Source organism: Eubalaena glacialis, chromosome X, assembly GCF_028564815.1.
Source record: "Eubalaena glacialis isolate mEubGla1 chromosome X, mEubGla1.1.hap2.+ XY, whole genome shotgun sequence".
In the NCBI taxonomy this organism is placed as follows: domain Eukaryota; kingdom Metazoa; phylum Chordata; class Mammalia; order Artiodactyla; family Balaenidae; genus Eubalaena; species Eubalaena glacialis.
This window is the reverse complement of record NC_083736.1, coordinates 123,717,481-123,738,094: the sequence shown is the minus strand read 5'-3', so window position 1 is coordinate 123,738,094 and position 20,614 is coordinate 123,717,481. Positions and strand designations below refer to the sequence as shown.

Below are 20,614 nucleotides of genomic sequence, written 5' to 3'. Positions count from 1 at the left end.
TTAAAAAATAAAGGGACATCTACACGTGGAACTGCTCCTACAGAACACCCACTGAACGCTGGCAGAAGACGTCAGACCTCCCAAAAGGCAAGAAAATCCCCACGTACTTGGGTAGGGCAAAAGAAAAAAGAAATAACAGAGACAAAAGAATAGGGACGAGACCTGCACCAGTGGGAGGGAGCTGTGAAGGAGGAAAGGTTTCCACACACTAGGAAGCCCCTTCGTGGGCAGAGACTGCGGGTAGCAGAGGGGGGAAGCTTCAGAGCCACGGAGGAGAGCGCAGCCACAGTGGTGCGGAGGGCAAAGCGGAGAGATTCCCGCACAGAGGAGCGGTGCCGACCAGCACTCACCAGCCCGAGAGGCTTGTCTGCTCAGCCGCCGGGGCGGGCGGGGGCTGGGAGCTGAGGCTCGGGCTTCGGTGCTAGCGAGAGGGAGTCCGGGAAAAGGACTGCAGCTGCCGAAGAGGCAAGAGACTTTTTCTTGCCTCTTTGTTTCGCGGCACGCAAGGAGAGGGGATTCAGAGCGCCGCCTAAACGAGCTCCAGAGATGGGCGCGAGCCGCGGCTATCAGCGCGGATCCCACAGCAACAGGGACGCAGAGGGAAAAACGGAGAGATTCCCGCACAGAGGCTCGGCGCCGAGCAGCACTCACCAGCCCGAGAGGCTTGTCTGCTCACCCGCCGGGGCGGGCGGGGGCTGGGAGCTGAGGCGCGGGCTTCGGTCGGATCCCAGGGAGAGGACTGGGGTTGGCTGCGTGAACACAGCCTGAAGGGGCTAGCGCACCACAGCTAGCCGGGAGGGTGCCCGAGAAAAAGTCTGCAGCTGCCGAAGGGGCAAGAGACTTTTTCTTGCCTCTTTGTTTCGCGGCGTGCAAGGAGAGGGGATTCAGAGCGCCGCTTAAACGAACTCCAGACGGGCGCGAGCCGCGGCTATCAGCGCGGACCCCAGAGACGGGCATGAGACGCTAAGGCTGCTGCTGCCGCCACCAAAAAGCCTGTGGGCGAGCACAGGTCATTCTCCACACCTCCCCTCCCGGGAGCCTGTGCAGCCCGCCACGGCCAGGGTCCCGTAATCTGGGGACAACTTCCCCGGGAGAGCGCACGGCGTGCCTCAGGCTGCTGCAACGTCACGCCGGCTTCTGCCGCCGCAGGCTCGCCCCGCCTCCTCCGTACCGCTCCCTCCCCCCGGCCTGACTGAGCCAGAGCCCCCGAATCAGCTGCTCCTTTAACCCCGTTCTGTCTGGGCGGGGAACAGACGCCCTCAGGCGACCTACATGTAGAGGCGGGTCCAAATCCAAAGCTGAACCTCGGGAGCTGTACGAACAAAGAAGAGAAAGGGAAATCTCTCCCAGCAGCCTCAGAAGCAGCGGATTAAAACTCCACAAACAACTTGATGTGCCTGCATCTGTTGAATACCTGAATAGACAACGAATTATCCCAAATTTAGGAGGTGGACTTTGGGAGCAGGATATATTAACTTTTCCCCTTTTCCTTTTTTTGTGAGTGTATATGTGTATGCTTCTGGGTGAGATTTTGTCTGTATAGCTTTGCTCTCACCATTAGTCCTAGGGTTAGGTATGTCCGTTTTTTTTTTTTTTTTTAACTTAAAAAAATTTTTTTTCCCCAATAAATGTTTTCTTAATAATTTTTTCCTTATTTTCTATTTTTAAAAAGTTAAAAAAATTTTTTAATAAGTTTTTTCATATTTTTTTTTAAAAAAATTAAAAAAAATTTTTCTTAATAAATTTTTTCTTAATAAATTTTTTCTTATTTTTAGTATAAAAAATTAATAAATCTATTTTTAAAAATTAAAAAAATTTTTTCTTAATAAATTTATTCTTAATAATTTTTTTTCTTATTTTTTTATTATAATTGCTTTATTTTATTTTCTTTTATACTTTTTCTTTCTTTCTTTACATTTTTTCTCCCTTTTATTCTGAACCGTGTGGATGAAAGGCTCTTGGTGCTCCAGCCAGGCATCAGGGCTGTGCCTCTGAGGTGGGAGAGCCAACTTCAGGACACTGGTCCACAAGAGACCTCCCAGCTCCACGTAATACCAAACGGCAAAAATCTCTCAGAGATCTCCATCTCAACATCAAGACCCAGCTTCACTCAACGACCAGCAAGCTACAGTGCGGGACACCCTATGCCAAACAACTAGCAAGACAGGAACACAGCCCCATCCATTAACAGAGAGACTGCCTAAAATCATAATAAGGCCACAGACACCCCAAAACACACCACCAGACGTGGACGAGCCCACCAGAAAGACAACATCCAGCCTCATCCACCAGAACACAGGCACTAGTTCCCTCCACCAGGAAACCTACACAACCCACTGAACCAACCTTAGCCACTGGGGACAGATACCAAAAACAACGGGAACTACGAACCTGCAGCCTGTGAAAAGGAGACCCCAAACACAGTAAGATAAGCAAAATGAGAAGACAGAAAAACACACAGCAGATGAAGGAGCAAGGTCAAAACACACCAGACCTAACAAATGAAGAGGAAATAGGTAGTCTACCTGAAAAAGAATTCAGAATAATGATAGTAAGGATGATCCAAAATCTTGGAAATAGAATAGACAAAATGCAAGAAACATTGAACAAGGACGTAGAAGAACTAAAGAGGAACCAAGCAACGATGAAAAGCACAATAAATGAAATTAAAAATACTCTAGATGGGATCAATAGCAGAATAACTGAGGCAGAAGAACGGATAAGTGACCTGGAAGATAAAATGGTGGAAATAACTACTGCAGAGCAGAATAAAGAAAAAAGAATGAAAAGAACTGAGGACAGTCTCAGAGACCTCTGGGACAACATTAAACGCACCAACATTCGAATTATAGGGGTCCCAGAAGAAGAAGGGAAAAAGAAAGGGACTGAGAAAATATTTGAAGAGATTATAGTTGAAAACTTCCCTAATATGGGAAAGGAAATAGTTAATCAAGTCCTGGAAGCACAGAGAGTCCCATACAGGATAAATCCAAGGAGAAACACACCAAGACACATATTAATCAAACTATCAAAAATTAAATATAAAGAAAACATATTAAAAGCAGCAAGGGAAAAACAACAAATAACACACAAGGGCATCCCCATAAGGTTAACAGCTGATCTTTCAGCAGAAACTCTGCAAGCCAGAAGGGAGTGGCAGGATATACTTAAAGTGATGAAGGAGAAAAACCTACAACCAAGATTACTCTACCCAGCAAGGATCTCATTCAGATTTGATGGAGAAATTAAAACCTTTACAGACAAGCAAAAGCTGAGAGAGTTCAGCACCACCAAACCAGCTTTACAACAAATGCTAAAGGAACTTCTCTAGGCAAGAAACACAAGAGAAGGAAAACACCTACAATAACAAACCCAAAACATTTAAGAAAATGGGAATAGGAACATACATATCGGTAATTACCTTAAATGTAAATGGATTAAATGCTCCCACCAAAAGACACAGACTGGCTGAATGGATACAAAAACAAGACCCATATATATGCTGTCTACAAGAGACCCACTTCAGACCTAGAGACACATACAGACTGAAAGTGAGGGGATGGAAAAAGATATTCCATGCAAATGGAAATCAAAAGAAAGCTGGAGTAGCAATTCTCATATCAGACAAAATAGACTTCAAAATAAAGACTATTACAAGAGACAAAGAAGGACACTATATAATGATCAAGGGATCGATCCAAGAGGAAGGTATAACAATTGTAAATATTTATGCACCCAACATAGGAGCACCTCAATACATAAGGCAAATACTAACAGCCATAAAAGGGGAAATCGACAGTAACACAATCATAGTAGGGGACTTTAACACCCCACTTTCACCAATGGACAGATCATCCAAAATGAAAATAAATAAGGAAACACAAGCTTTAAATGATACATTAAACAAGATGGACTTAATTGATATTTATAGGACATTCCACCCAAAAACAACAGAATACACATTTTTCTCAAGTGCTCATGGAACATTCTCCAGGATAGATCATATCTTGGGTCACAAATCAAGCCTTGGTAAATTTAAGAAAATTGAAATCGTATCAAGTATCTTCTCTGACCACAACGCTATGAGACTAGATATCAATTACAGGAAAAGATCTGTAAAAAATACAAACACATGGAGGCTACACAATACACTACTTAATAACGAAGTGATCACTGAAGAAATCAAAGGGGAAATTAAAAAATACCTAGAAACAAATGACAATGGAGACACGACGATCCAAAACCTATGGGATGCAGCAAAAGCAGTTCTAAGAGGGAAGTTTATAGCAATACAAGCCTACATCAAGAAACAGGAAACATCTCGAATAAACAACCTAACCTTGCACCTAAAGCAATTAGAGAAAGAAGAACAAAAAAACCCCAAAGCTAGCAGAAGGAAAGAAATCATAAAGATCAGATCAGAAATAAATGAAAAAGAAATGAAGGAAACAATAGCAAAAATCAATGAAACTAAAAGCTGGTTCTTTGAGAAGATAAACAAAATTGATAAACCATTAGCCAGACTCATCAAAAGAAAAAGGGAGAAGACTCAAATTAATAGAATTAGAAATGAAAAAGGAGAAGTAACCACTGACACTGCAGAAATACAAACGATCATGAGAGATTACTACAAGCAACTCTATGCCAATAAAATGGACAACCTGGAAGAAATGGACAGATTCTTAGAAATGCACAACCTGCCAAGACTGAACCAGGAAGAAATAGAAAATATGAACAGACCAATCACAAGCACTGAAATTGAAACTGTGATTAAAAATCTTCCAACACACAAAAGCCCAGGACCAGATGGCTTCACAGGCGAATTCTATCAAACATTTAGAGAAGAGCTAACACCTATCCTTCTCAAACTCTTCCAAAATATTGCAGAGGGAGGAACACTCCCCAACTCATTCTACGAGGCCACCATCACCCTGATACCAAAACCAGACAAAGATGTCACAAAGAAAGAAAACTACAGGCCAATATCACTGATGAACATAGATGCAAAAATCCTCAACAAAATACTAGCAAACAGAATCCAACAGCACATTAAAAGGATTATACACCATGATCAAGTGGGGTTTATTCCAGGAATGCAAGGATTCTTCAATATACGCAAATCAATCAACGTGATACATCATATTAACAAATTGAAGGAGAAAAACCATATGATCATCTCAATAGATGCAGAGAAAGCTTTCGACAAAATTCAACACCCATTTATGATAAAAGTCCTGCAGAAAGTAGGCATAGAGGGAACTTTCCTCAACATAATAAAGGCCGTATATGACAAACCCACAGCCAACATTGTCCTCAATGGTGAAAAACTGAAACCATTTCCACTAAGATCAGGAACAAGACAAGGTTGCCCACTCTCACCACTATTATTCAACATAGTTTTGGAAGTGTTAGCCACAGCAATCAGAGAAGAAAAAGAAATAAAAGGAATCCAAATCGGAAAAGAAGAAGTAAAGCTGTCACTGTTTGCAGATGACATGATACTATACATAGAGAATCCAAAAGATGCTACCAGAAAACTACTAGAGCTAATCAATGAATTTGGTAAAGTAGCAGGATACAAAATTAATGCACAGAAATCTCTTGCATTCCTGTATACTAATGATGAAAAATCTGAAAGTGAAATTAAGAAAACACTCCCGTTTACCATTGCAACAAAAAGAATAAAATATCTAGGAATAAACCTACCTAAGGAGACAAAAGACCTGTATGCAGAAAATTATAGGACACTGATGAAAGAAATTAAAGATGATACAAATAGATGGAGAGATATACCATGTTCTTGGATTGGAAGAATCAACATTGTGAAAATGACTCTGCTACCCAAAGCAATCTACAGATTCAATGCAATCCCTATCAAACTACCACTGGCAATTTTCACAGAACTAGAACAAAAAATTTCACAATTTGTATGGAAACACAAAAGACCCCGAATAGCCAAAGCAATCTTGAGAACGAAAAATGGAGCTGGAGGAATCAGGCTCCCTGACTTCAGACTATATTACAAAGCTACAGTAATCAAGACAGTTTGGTACTGGCACAAAAACAGAAATATAGATCAATGGAACAGGATAGAAAGCCCAGAGATAAGCCCACGCACATATGGTCACCTTATCTTTGATAAAGGAGGCAAGCATATACAGTGGAGAAAAGACAGCCTCTTCAATAAGCGGTGCTGGGAAAATTGGACAGGTACATGTAAAAGTATGAAATTAGAACACTCCCTAACACCATACACAAAAATAAACTCAAAATGGATTAAAGACCTAAGTGTAAGGCCAGACACTATCAAACCCTTAGAGGAAAACATAGGCAGAACACTCTATGACATAAATCACAGCAAGATCCTTTTTGACCCAGGTCCTAGAGAAATGGAAATAAAAACACAAATAAACAAATGGGACCTAATGAAACTTAAAAGCTTTTGCACAGCAAAGGAAACCATAAACAAGACCAAAAGACAACCCTCAGAATGGGAGAAAATATTTGCAAATGAAGCAACGGACAAAGGATTAATCTCCAAGATTTACAAGCAGCTCATGCAGCTCAATAACAAAAAAACAAACAACCCAATCCAAAAATGGGCAGAAGACCTAAATAGACATTTCTCCAAAGAAGAGATACAGATTGCCAACAGACACATGAAAGAATGCTCAACATCATTAATCATTAGAGAAATGCAAATCAAAACTACAATGAGGTATCATCTCACACCGGTCAGAATGGCCATCATCAAAAAATCTAGAAACAATAAATGCTGGAGAGGGTGTGGAGAAAAGGGAACACTCTTGCACTGTTGGTGGGAATGTAAATTGATACAGCCACTATGGAGAACAGTATGGAGGTTCCTTAAAAAACTAAAAATAGAACTACCATACGACCCAGCAATCCCACTACTGGGCATATACCCTGAGAAAACCATAATTCAGAAAGAGTCATGTACCAAAATATTCATTGGAGCTCTATTTACAATAGCCAGGACATGGAAGCAACCTAGGTGTCCATCATCGGATGAATGGATAAAGAAGATGTGGCACATATATACAATGGAATATTACTCAGCCATAAAAAGAAATGAAATGGAGGTATTTGTAATGACGTGGATGGAGTTAGAGTCTGTCATACAGAGTGAAGTAAGTCAGAAAGAGAAAAAGAAATACAGTATGCTAACACATATATATGGAATCTAAGGGAAAAAAAATTATAAAAAAAGGTCATGAAGAACCTAGTGGCAAGATGGGAATAAAGACACAGACCTACTAGAGAATGGACTTGAGGATATGGGGAGGGGGAGGGGTGAGATGTGACAGGGTGAGAGAGTGTCATGGACATATATACACTACCAAATGTGAAATAGATAGCTAGTGGGAAGCAGCCGCATAGCACAGGGAGATCAGCTCTGTGCTTTGTGACCACCTAGAGGGGTGGGATGGGGAGGGTGGGAGGGAGGGAGATGCAAGAGGGATGAGATATGGGAACATATGTATATGTATAACTGATTCACTTTGTTATAAAGCAGAAGCTAACACACCATTGTAAAGCAATTATACTTCAATAAAGATGTTTAAAAAAAAATTAAAAAAAAAAAAAATAAAGGCAATGGCATATAAGGAAAATCATCACCTCAGAAGACCATACTCATAGAATCACACCTTTCCTTACTTTCATCTTTACCTTTATAGTCTTCTTCCATCCAAAACTGGTTTATTATAGGATATGAGGCTAACAGGGGAAAAGAATACTACATACTGCATACATAAAACATTCATCTGTTTCTCGTCGGCTTCTCTGATCAGTCTCCTAAGTTACTAACTGAAGATCCTACTCTCGTTGTCAACGCTTTATGACAGCCCCAATCATCACATTCTCAGTTGGTCCATCCTTCGATTTCATGTTGAAACTACTCCTTCCACATTCCTGAAGGACTCCTAACTCTGTGGTCTGTCCTGTTGAAGATTCCTGAGGAATCAAGTCCCTTCACTCTGAATCCACTAGAATATAAGCTTCCTGCGAGCAGAAGCCTGTTGGCCTTATGCACCGCCACGTCTGAGAGCCTCTCCTAGTGCTTGGCACCCTAATAGGGATGAAAAAGAATACGTGGAGGATGAATCCACCTTCACTCACAGACATTATCTCAACACAGTCCTCTCGTCTATATGACCTGCCTTGACCACTTGCAATGTTTTGGTTTCTCATACTTAATCTTTTCACCTTTCTCTGCTCTCTTCCCAGTCTTTCATGACATCCTGACTTTCCTCCACCCCAGCTGGTTACTGCTTTTTCTTACACTCTAGTTTGCTCAGACTTTGACCCCACAAATGAAAGCGTCTATCCTGTTTTCATTCCATCTTTTGCACAGTGTCCACTGCCACAGTCCTATCCTGCCTACTTCCCAGCATGGACTACTCTTTACACGCAGACATCTTATCTCTAGGACATCTCAGCCTTCTCCTTCCCTTCAGCATACATATTAGTATATTTAATACAGATTTTCCCTTTTTCTTTCTCTTTGCATATGTGGAGAGGTGGGGGAGAGGAAGGAGAAGGGAAATTAGCCACAGAGAAGGAAAAATGTCACTCAAGATCATCTCGGATGGGGGTGGGGGGAGCGGGAACTGGATGAAGGTGGTCAAAAGGTACAAACTTGCAGTTATAAGATGAAGTACTAGGAGTATAATGTACAACATGGTTAATATAATTAACACTGCTGTACGTTATATATGAAAGTTGTTAAACAGTAAATCCTAAGAGTTTTCATCACGAGGAAAATATTTTTTTATATTTCTTTAATTTTGTATCTATAGGAGATGATAGATGTTCACTAAACTTATTGCGGTCATCAATGTAAGTCAAATCATTATGCTGCATACTTTAAACTTATACAGTACTGTATGTCAATTATATCTCAATAAAACTAAAAGGAAAAAAAGATCATCTCTGGTGACAAAATAATTTTTAAAATACACATATGTATGTATGTGTGTGTGTGTTTGTATACATTTCCTACCATGAAGCTACTTATTCTTTATTTCATAAAGTGCTTACCTAAACCACTGACTGCTGGTATGAGACATGGACTCCAAAATATAATCCCATCTAGAACCCCACTTGATATGTTTGTTTTCCTAAAAACAAAAATACAAAATCACATGACCAAACTTTAACTGACTTTTTACTGGTTATAATCCTAAAACAGACAGAAAGTTATTCTGCCTGTACTTTCTCTATTTCTTTACTGCTAACTTCATGGAATCATGCAATCTAGCCTGATATTTTTATCATCTTTTTATTTACTGATATTCTACCTCATTTCGGAAAGGGACTAGGAAAAAAATAATTTTAGCTTACTGCTGTTCACCAGAAATAGCACCTTTTTGCTACTATTTTTCTGTAACCCTAAATCCACCCCATACTTCATTTCCTTTTGTCCAGACCACATTTTCATCTTAATTGCAACTTCATACCATGCTTACAAAGGTATATGTAATGTCACTGTAGTTTTGTTTGTAAATTTAAAAACCTAGAAACAACCAAAAATTCCCATCAGAATGGGAATAAATAAACTGTGGTAATCCATGCTAAGAAATACTACGTAACCATTAAAAAGAATGATGTGCATCTATAGGTGACACTATGTCTATGAAATAGCATTAAGCGAAAAAAGAAAGGTGAAAAGTATATAGTAAGACAAGTTATGTACAGCAAGATTCCATTCTCCCCCCAAATTATGTACATATTTTGTAGATGCAGACATTTTTCTGGAAGAAAAAATAATGGTTATACTTTTGGAGTGAGAGACTAAAAATTGGGGGGAGGGTAGGTAGTAAAGGAAGGGAGAATTTTACTTATACATTTTCTATATGGTTTGCAGTCTTCACCACATACAAGTATTATCAATATTATTATTTAAATTGAACTCAACATTTGAACTAAAAGACAACTTGCGTCACTGCAACACACAAAATCCACCTCCTGCAAATAGGTTTATTATTAGGGTATTTTGTTTAACCAGAAAACAGTATTCAATTTCAGTCATTATTTCTTATAGAATATTTTAATATTTTACATTTTTGTATGTTAAGTATTTTGAAATATTTTAGCAACGAATTTATAAAAGTTTTTTTAATACTGTAGTGCTCAGTACAGAATAAAACACAAGAAAATATAATCACCAACTGTTTCTGCTGGTGTGCAAACTCAACCTTTCAATAGCTTTCTTATAAAATATCCCCAATAAATGATCTTAAATGATAATCCCCAGTAAACATTTAAACCATTAATGCAGTATTATTACCCCTTAAATTAATGGTATGCTCTTAGCAAAAGGAAAACACTGGTACAGGTTGACCAAGTTATGTTTGAAATGACTTATTATTTAAAATTAGGTATCTTTAAGTGTTTTTTTTGAAGTTTGGGGGTGGGTATGAAGCAAGCCAATATACACTGCTTTAAAAAAAACTGAAATGATGGGTTTTAATTGAAATGAGTTTTAATTCAACAATGGATTTTAGTTGACACCTGATGACCTGGGGATCATGGTTAACATTATCCATGAAAGGTCAGGTTGATGTTATGTGTCTACTGATGTGAGCTATCACTTCTGTGGTCTTCCTGTCAAGAATCCATGGCCTGAGCCTGGTCACGAAGAACCATCAGACAGACCCAGGTTGATGGTCATCCTACAGATTGTAAGGTCTGTACTCTTCAAAAATTTCAAGAGGGACTTCCCTGGTGGTGCAGTGGTTAAGAATCTGCCTGCCAATGCAGGGGACACGAGTTCGAGCCCTGGTCCGGGAAGATCCCACATGCCGCGGAGCAACTAAGCCCGTGCACCACAACTACTGAGCCTACGCTCTAGAACCCGCAAGCCACAACTACTGAGCCTACGTGCCACAACTACGGAAGCCTGTGCTCTAGAGCCCTCGAGCCACAACTACTGAGCCCGCATGCCACAACTACTGAAGCCTGTGTGCCTAGAGCCCATGCTCCACAACAAGAGAAGCCACCACAATGAGAAGCCCGCACACCGCAACAAAGAGTAGCCCCCTCTCGCCACAACTAGAGAAAGCCCGCACACAGCAATGAAGACCCAACGCAGCCAAAAATAAATAAATAAAAAATAAATAAATTTTTTTTTAAATTTCAAGAATATGAAACACAAGGAAAGACTAAAGAACTGGCCCAGATTGGAGGAGATCAAAAACTAAACATAACATGTAATCTTGGATAGGATGGTGAACCAGAAAGGAGAAAAGTGACATTGTTGGCCAGCTGGTGAAATCTGAATGGATGAATGTGAATCAGATGGTAATGTAATGCCAATATTGATTCCTGGTTTGCACGGTTGTATGCTAGTTATATAGGAGGGTGACCTTGTTTTAGGGAAAGATACTCTGGAGGGTATAGGGGTAATGAGACAACATCTAGCTCTCAAAAGATTCACAGAAAGACTAATGATAATGGACACACACAAAGAAGAGTGAACAATGGAGCAAATGAAGTAAAATGTTAACAATTGGGATGTCTGGTTAATGGAACTACGGGAGTTCTTTGTGTTATTCTAGCAATTTTTCTGTAGTATGAAATTGTTTCGAAATAAACTATTTTTTTAAAACCTATAAGAAAATCTGAATTTACAGAACTGACAAATTCAGGGATAAATATTCATTGTATGAAAGGATTCATCTTAGCCATTTTATTAAAATATTGTTCCTATACTAAAATGTGACCTAATTTTTCAAAATTTGAATTGCATGCATCTCTTCACCAGACTGTCCATCACCTTAAGCAAGTAAACTCATATCAAGCCTTTTAAAAAGGAATGAAGGGGTTTCCCTGGTGGCACAGTGCTTAAGAATCCGCCTGCCAATGCAGGGCACACAGGTTCGAGCCCTGGTCCGGGAAGATCCCACATGCCGTGGAGCAACTAAGCCCGTGCACCACAACTACTGAGCCTGCGCTCTAGAGCCCACAAGCCACAACTACTGAGCCCATGCGCCACAACTAATAAAGCTCGCATGCCTAGAGCCCGTGCTCCACAACAGAAGAAGCCACTGCAATGAGAAGCCGGCGCACCGCAATGAAGAGTAGCCCCCGCTCACCGGAACTAGAGAAAGCTCGTGCGGAGCAACGAAGACCCAACACAGCCAAAAAAATGAATAAATAAAATAAATAAAATTTTAAAATATATATGTGTTTAATAAAATTTAAAAATTAAAAAGAAAAAGAATCCGCTTGCCAATGCAGGGGACATGGGTTCGAGCCCTGGTCCAGGAAGATCCCACATGCCGTGGAGCAGCTGAGCCCATGCACCACAACTACTGAGCCCGCGTGCCACAATTACTGAAGCCCACACACCTAGAGCCCGTGCTCCGCAACAAGAGAAGCCACCGCAATGAGAAGCCCGAGCACCACAATAAAGAGTACCCCCCGCTCGCCACAACTAGAGAAAGCCCGCATGCAGCAACAAAGACCCAATGCAGCCAAAAAATAAAATAAATAAAAAGGAGTGAAATAAGTGAGGGAAATTAAGAGGCACAAACTTCCAGTTGCAAAATAAATGAATCATGAGTATGAAATGTACAGGGTGAGTAACATAGTCAATGATTATGTAATACCTTTGTATGGTGACAGATGGTAACTAGACTTATCATGGTGATCATTTTAAAATGGATAGAAATATTGGATCACTATGTTGTGTAACAGGAACTAACATAGTGTTGTAGATCAATTATACTTCAAGAACAAACAAATAAACCCATAGAAAAAGAGATCAGATTTGTGGTTACCAGAGGCGGAGAATGGGGAGAGGGAGAATTACGTGAAGGCAGTCAAAAGGTACAAACTTGCAGTTATAAGATAAATAAGTACTAGGGATGTAATGTACAACATGATAAATAGAATTGACACTGCTGTATGTTATATATGAAAGCTGTTAAACAGAGTAAATCCTAAGAGTTCTCATCACAAGGAAAAAACATTGTTTTTCTATTTCTTTAATTTTGTATCTATATGAGATGATGGGCGCTCACTAAATTTATTGTGGTCATCATTTCGTGACATAAGTCACATCATTATGCTGTACACCTTAAACTCATACAGTGCTGTATATCTATTATATCTCAGTAAAACTGGAAGAAAAAATAAAATGTAAAAAAAAGGAGAGAAACTTTCAAATATGCACTATGAAGTTTGGCTTTTAAATACAAAGAGAGCCTAGAAAATCTGCAGTTGTTAAATCAAGCAGTTTTTGCACCAAACATTGCCATCTGCTGGAAATAACAGTCCACAACACATACTACTCCTGCATAAGAAAATAAATCGTTTTAAAATCCTAAGGTACATTTGAGACAAAATGACAAATGCAAAAAGATAACTAAATGGTGGAACCCATTTTTTAAATCTATTTAAAATTAATGAATTATTCTGCATCTTTACATCCCAGAGTCTCAAAATCTTTTATAAGACATAGCAATTGTCATAAATGCATACAAGGTAAGCAGGTCTTTAATGCTATTTATAATAAAGTCACAAGAAGCAAATGTAGAAATATAGACAAGAATTCTTGATTCAGGACACAGCACATGATGGGTTTCACTCGGTAAAAATACAGGCAGGGAATCAAAGAATCAAGCTGGCAGGTAACTACAGCTTCTTTTAGTCTAGCTGTTTTCAACAGGGGGAGCAGCACCCTCTAGGGGGCATAATGAAAAGGTGTGGGGATGCTACTGGTATTTAGCAGCATAGTATTGAATAGAAGGCTAGACCTCCTGCTTGGCACCAGGAGACCCGCACAAAGAATTGAGAAGAACTTCCAAAAGCCCCATCCAACATTCATGTGAGTGAAAAACTGCTTATGATTATCTGCGCTTAGATTCTAACTTCATTTTACAGATAAAGTATTTTTACATAGTTTTAATATACATTGATTTTTTTCCCCCAGCAATGCAACTACCATGTAAATTGAGGGAAAATGGTACTATGTTTGGCTTGAAACTTTACCAAAATTTATCAACATTTGAGAAAATCATGGCATCCTTTAGAAAGATGTGGTATTTGAGCCATCAATGTACAATATTCTCATAGCCATATGCATTCGTAGATGTCATGTTTACAGTGATTATACACATAGGTGCATGCATCTGACAATGACTGAAATATATACTGAAACATACATTATTTTATTAAAAACTAATTTATCTTTATTTCTCCTTTATATTATAGTTAGGGTGCTATATTGATGCCTATTGAAACTATGTGTAAGACAGGTTTAATTATCTAGTATCTATTAATATAATTTTACAATAGTAAAGGGAGAATGATAAAACATTTGTTATTAAAAGAGGACATCGATCTGATAGGGTTGAGAACTCCTGATCCAGCTCCATTCCCTCACTTTACTATGCAGAAACTGAAGTCCAGAAAGGAAAATGAACTTGCTCAAGGTCACAGTATGAGTTTGAAGCAAACCAGCACCAAAATTCTCTGATTCTCAATTCAGTTATTGGTCCATGGTGCCTGAAAATCAGGAATGCATCTTGCAAAAAAAAAAAAAAAAAAAAAAACAACTATATATGTGGCTATGGTCCCAAGCTAGCCCACAACTAAAGCTTATATAACTCACATACGTAGATACATAGCTAAAATTAATGTGATTAGAGTGAAACCAAAAAACCTTTGGTTGGTGGTATAAAAACAGTAAGTTTCTAAAGTAAAATATGGTGAATAGAAATACCTTAGCCATTCAAAATCTGGCCCAAACCTATCTTTCTAACCTTTCTACCAATACTATATAAACAATTAAAGTCTGGGGTACTAGACTGAATCTTTTTGGCCTTTAGATACCCCAGGGCTTAACACCTGGCACGTGGAGTGCATTTACTACCTGTTGCTGAATGAATAAACAAATGAAAAAAGTTTTGTTTCAATCAGACAAGTCTATTCACTGTTCCCCACATACATCATGTACATTCTTACCTGAAAAGCCCTTCCTCTAGCTCCTCTCCAGATTCCTAAATGCCAGGTCTTTTAACTCAGTTTATAGGCTTTCCCAGAATGCCTTGCACACCTCTACCCCTTCTATCCAAATTATCCTCAGCATCCTTCAAGGACTAGCTAAAGGCCTCTCTCTTAGAAAGCCTTCTTGGTCAATTCACCCACCATAACTCCTTCCCATTCTAAACTCACATGATGTATTAAAGAGACTGTGTTAGAAGCCTGGATTCTGTAGTCAAGCTAATCTAGACTTAAAATCCTTTACATTTGTGACCTTGGGCAAGTAACTTTATCTCTATGAGTCTCAGTTCTATAGTCTATAAAATGGAGATTTAAAATAGTACCTGCCTTCAGAGGACTATTGTGAAAAATAAAGTTAAACTAGGTACTTTATAAAAATTCCCATGCTAGGCACATAATAGGCCCTCAATAAATATGTTATATAAATGGATGAATAAAAGGTCTTCACTCAAATGTTAATCTTTATGGTCCCATCCTTCAATAACTTCTGAACAAAATTGTTATATAAACACCAAACTTTGTACCCACTTGGGAACATGTATTATTTTCTGAAAACATAAAGTGCATAAGATGTTCAATTAAAAAGCAAAAAGACAAAACTTTTATAACTAAAAATTGCTATATTTGCCTCTGAACCTTTCTGTGGCCAGTAGCTGCCTGACCAGGGGCTCAGGCCAACAACTCGGCCGATGACCACAAGCTCTGCGTCCAAACAGCAGTTTGCAGGTGGCTGCACTAAGGTGGGAGAGGCGGCGCAGGAGGATGGAGATTGCAACCCAGGTGGCTCAGGCGCCATAGCTGCTGTACGGCACTGACATCTGTAAGTCGTCTGACGTGTTCAGCTTCCCCAGCCAGGCCCCCCCGCCCCGCCCCATCCCTGTGTCAGGATCACACCTACCCCTCCCCTAGCCCGAGACTGTCTTTGTGGAAGGCTTCTGCAGTCTGCAGGAGGATGAGAGACTGTAGTTCACCCAGCCAAGTGCCTGGGATCAATCCATGTCACAGGACCTGGTGGGATTTTCTGTATTAAGAGTGAGAAGCAACAAAAGGTGAAAAACAAGTAGAAGCACAGACCAAAGGGGACAGTCCCTGAAAATGTGGAGGTCTAGATCTTTGCCAAGATGGCAGCAGCTAGTCACACATGGCTATTCAGCACTTGAAACGTGGTCGGTCCTAAGTGAGATGAGCTCTAAGTATAAAACACACACCAGATTTCAAAGACTTAGTTCAAGAAAGAAGAATGTAAGATATTTCTTTATCAAAAAAATGCTATACAAACACTATATACGGGCTTCCCTGGTGGCACAGTGGTTAAGAATCCGCCTGCCAGCGCAGGGGATACGGGTTCGAGCCCTGGTCCAGGAGGATCCCACATGCCGCGGAGCAACTAAGCCCGTGCGCCACAACTACTGAGCCTGCGCTCTAGAGCCCGCGAGCCACAACGACTGAGCCCACGTGCCACAACTACTGAAGCTCACGCACCTAGAGCCATTGCTCCACAACAAGAGAAGCCACCGCAGTGAGAAGCCCGCACACTGCAAAGAAGAGTAGCCCCCGCTCGCCACAACTAGAGGAAAAAAACCCGCACCCAGCTGTCTGATTTCGAATTATCACTCTTAATTACATACACAAAAATTTTCATGGTAGTTCTCAGCACGTGGTGGTATTCTAAATGACTTTTATTCACATTTTGTGATTTTTCTATATTTTCTACAATGAACATGAATAACTACTATAATTTTTTTTTACTTAAAACAACAGAAGTTTATTCTCTCACAGTTCTAGAAGCTAGAAGTCCAAAATCCAGGAGTTGGCAAGGGATGATTCCTTCTGGAGGTTCTTTTTTTTTTTTTTCTTTTTAATAGATAACTGACAAGGACCTACTGTATAGCACAGGGAACTATATTCACCATCATGTAGTAACCTATGAGGGAAAAGAATCTAAAAAAGAATATATATATGTATAACTGAATCACTGTGCTGTACACCTGAAACTTACACGATATTGTAAATCAACTATACTTCAATAAAAATTTTTCTAATTTAAAAAAATAAAAAATAAAAATTTCTAGTTCAGTAGGATTTTGTAAGCTACTATAAGACACAACAACCATGTACACCTAGGGTACACAAAGTGGAATCTGCAGTGGGATATAAATGTTATTCCAGAATGGTACTCCATAGTCAAAGACGATGGTAAAATGCTGAGTTAGACTCAGTCAAAGGTTTCTTTATTAGGAGACTTTTAAACACTAATGTGCTTTGTGAAGCTAAGAAAGGAGACAGTAGAAAGTAGCATTTTCCAAACTTATTTGACTAGTATTCTTGGGAATGCACTTTGGGAAATGTTGACGTGTACGATTATCACTGGGTAAACAAACAAACAAAAAAAATTCAACCCAAACCCAAGACAGAAAATAAAGAAACAGCACCATCAGAGATATCCATCACCACACTTCCTGGCGCCCTCCCCACAACTATAACAGCAACTTTCTGGTGTTCAGGTAAAGAATATTGTGGTTAAAAGAAATTAACTAAAGAGAAAAAAAAAAAAGAATGTTGTGGCTTGGTGCGTTCTCACTGCGTAAGTGCACTCTGCATACATGAGCTACTCTTGTATAAAACATTAGTAAATCAGGTGCTCCTGTATCTGAGAGAAGGGATAGGAAACATTGTGTGTCTACTACGGGCTAGGCACTGTGCTAAATATTTTATATGTTAGCTCACTTATCTCTGACAGCAGTCACATGAGGTAACTATTTTAGCCCCATTTTACAGATCAGGAAATATAGGCTCAGTGTAACCTACCGAAGTTCACACAGCTAGTAAATGTCAAAACCAGGATTCAAACCTTGGGTGTGTCTGGTTCTTTCCACCGTACCACGTCTGGAAGCCAGAAGCCTTCTAAGCACCCTAAATGAGTTTCAATGGGAAAGGAAAAATTCCTCTTCTGGAATACCTCCCAGGATTAAGGAAACTTAAAGAACAAGGAGTTGAGACCTAACCTCAAATAAGGCAATTCCCCAAAACCCCCATTTGGTATAGCTGCATCTGAACTTGCACTTCAGCTCTTTTGACTGCCACAGTTACTTCCTGACAGGCAGGCAGACCACTAACACCATACCATGCAGGCTCCTGGCATGAATCTAAACTTCAATTTAGATGTGCTTTCCCTTGGCTTTTACTGTAAACATAAGCGTTCTTACACTTACATTTTTTTATTTTGTTATTTTTTCTTCCAGTTTAATTGAGATCTAATTGACATACATCACTGTATAAGTTTAAGGTGTACAGCATAAGGATGTGACTTTCATACATCATGAAATGATGACCACAGTAAGTTTAGTGAACGTCCATCATCTCATATACTGTAGATACAAAATTAAAGAAAAAATATATATGTTTTCCTTGTGATCAGAACTCTTAGGATCTACTCCCAACAACTTTCATATATAACGTACAGTGTTAATTACATTTATCATGATGTACATTACATCCCTAGCACCTTTTGACCACCGTCATCTGATTCCCCCCTCCCCCCATCCCCTGCCTCTGGTCACCACAAATCTGATCTCTTTTTCTATGAGTTTGTTTGTTTGTTTTTGAAGTATAATTGACCTACAACTCTATGTTAGTTCTTGTTACACAACATAGTGATTCAATATTTCTATACATTTCAAAATGATCACCACCGTAAGTCTAGTTACTATCCTATACTTAAAATTTTAATAGCCAACTGATAAGTGATAAAAATGTATAAGGGCTTCAGCTCTTCAATCAACTTCTGATAATAGCTTAGACTTGGAATACTATTCTCAATCACTGGGGAAAGGTTATTTTAATTTCTTCAGGGTGTATTTCATTCCTTTCCCCAGATTACACTTCTGTGTTTCATCCAGAGATTAGAAGACTGGACTATACTTATTGGACTAGTAAATTGCCTGTTTTCACCAATTGTACTTTGGGTAAACTGCAGGCTGTAGGATCAAGTAATCCTGACCTCTAGCTGGATGATTCAAAGTACACACACACACACATTTCTAACATAAACGTTTCTCATTTTCTTTACAGTAACTCTGTAGGCAGAAAATATAATAGACCTTTAATATAGAAAGCCAGAATAGAATAGTGGAAAAACTATGAGTTTGGGGCCAAACAGACCTGAGTTTGAATATCACTTCCACCTCCTGCTAGCTATGATCCAGAGAAAATTACTTCAGCTCACTGGGCTTCAGGATCCTCATTTATAAAATGGAGATAACATTTTATAGGTGATACATAGGGACAAAAGCAAGGCATCCCCAAACTGGAATTGCTTTCAGAATGAGATTAGGAAGAATCGTGTTATAATGGCTGTCAGGCCATCTAGAGAAATGACACAAACCAAGCACAATTTGTAAGTGTTCAAAGAGATTTGAGACCTAATCCCAAATAAGGTGATTAGGGTTTTGTCTCAGGAAAGCAAATCTAAAGCCATAAGAAATAAGCCTTATATAAAATCAAGTATAATGAAAGCTGAATCAAAAATATGATGCATAATCTTTAAAAACTATAAAGAGAAATACATATATCTACATAGTCATAAAAAGTTTTCCCTATGAAAGGAAAGCCCCAAAGTTCATCTTTTGGAGAAGCACCTCTAATACCGTCCAAGGCTAAGAGTACCTGACCCATGAATATGAACCAGATATCTGGTCCATGGGCAAGCACAGCACTAGTGCACATGAATATCATCTTTTAATACTCTCTTACTTTTGCTCTGGGGTCCTATGCTCACCAAGAAACTTTCTATTTATTCTATTCTATTTATATTTTCTTTCTCATATATCTTTATTATGGGCAGATGGGCTAACCAGCTGACATGAATGGTGTGGTCCACTAGACATTTATATTTCTTCACATAAATTACAAAATTGGTGTTCTGGTTTATATATTGGATCATTAGAAGTTTGCCTAGTATGAATCTACCTCCCTTTGTTATACTCACAGAATTAAAATTCTGAAGCAAGATTTTTAAAACTGACAAAAACCTAGTATTGCTGAGTGTGTGAGGAAACAGCAGATCTTCAGGCCTAGCAACTTTTCTGCAAAAGAATTTGGTAAGGTATTATCAAAATGTGCACACCCTGTTACCTAAATAATCCTACTTCTAGGAATTTAAGTCTAGGAGATAATCAGACAAATAAAAAAGTAAGGATGCTCATTAAAGCATTGTTTATAATAATTAAAAATTAGACATTTGGGTTGTTTTTATCAATATGGCACTAAATAAGTCAATTACAGCCTGTATGTTAAATATACTATGTAGTCAATAAAAAGAAGGCTGTGACTCTGTATTTATTGACCTGGAAAGACGTCCATGACATACACATTAAGTGAAAATAGCACATGTAATATCCCATTTGTACAAAGGTGTATGTACACTTTTTAGCACCACACGCAGTGTTTTCCTTATATATTCTACAGAAAATTATATCCCCATGAGTTCTTGCCATGGTCTATGAAATGCTGCATATTATAATCATCTTTTGAAAATTCACAATGCTTTTTAACATAGTGAATACTCATAAAGCCATTGTTT

General features: G+C 39.0%; 1 protein-coding gene across 1 annotated transcript in view; it reads right to left on the bottom strand.

The window, feature by feature from the left end:
• The window catches only part of LOC133081912 (transmembrane 9 superfamily member 2-like), a 111,350-nt gene that overhangs the window by 55,502 nt on the left and 35,234 nt on the right, over window positions 1–20,614 (bottom strand). Inside the window, 1 exon segment of the mRNA XM_061178226.1 lies at window positions 9,064–9,143. Within this exon segment, the coding sequence (XP_061034209.1) occupies window positions 9,064–9,143 (80 nt within the window).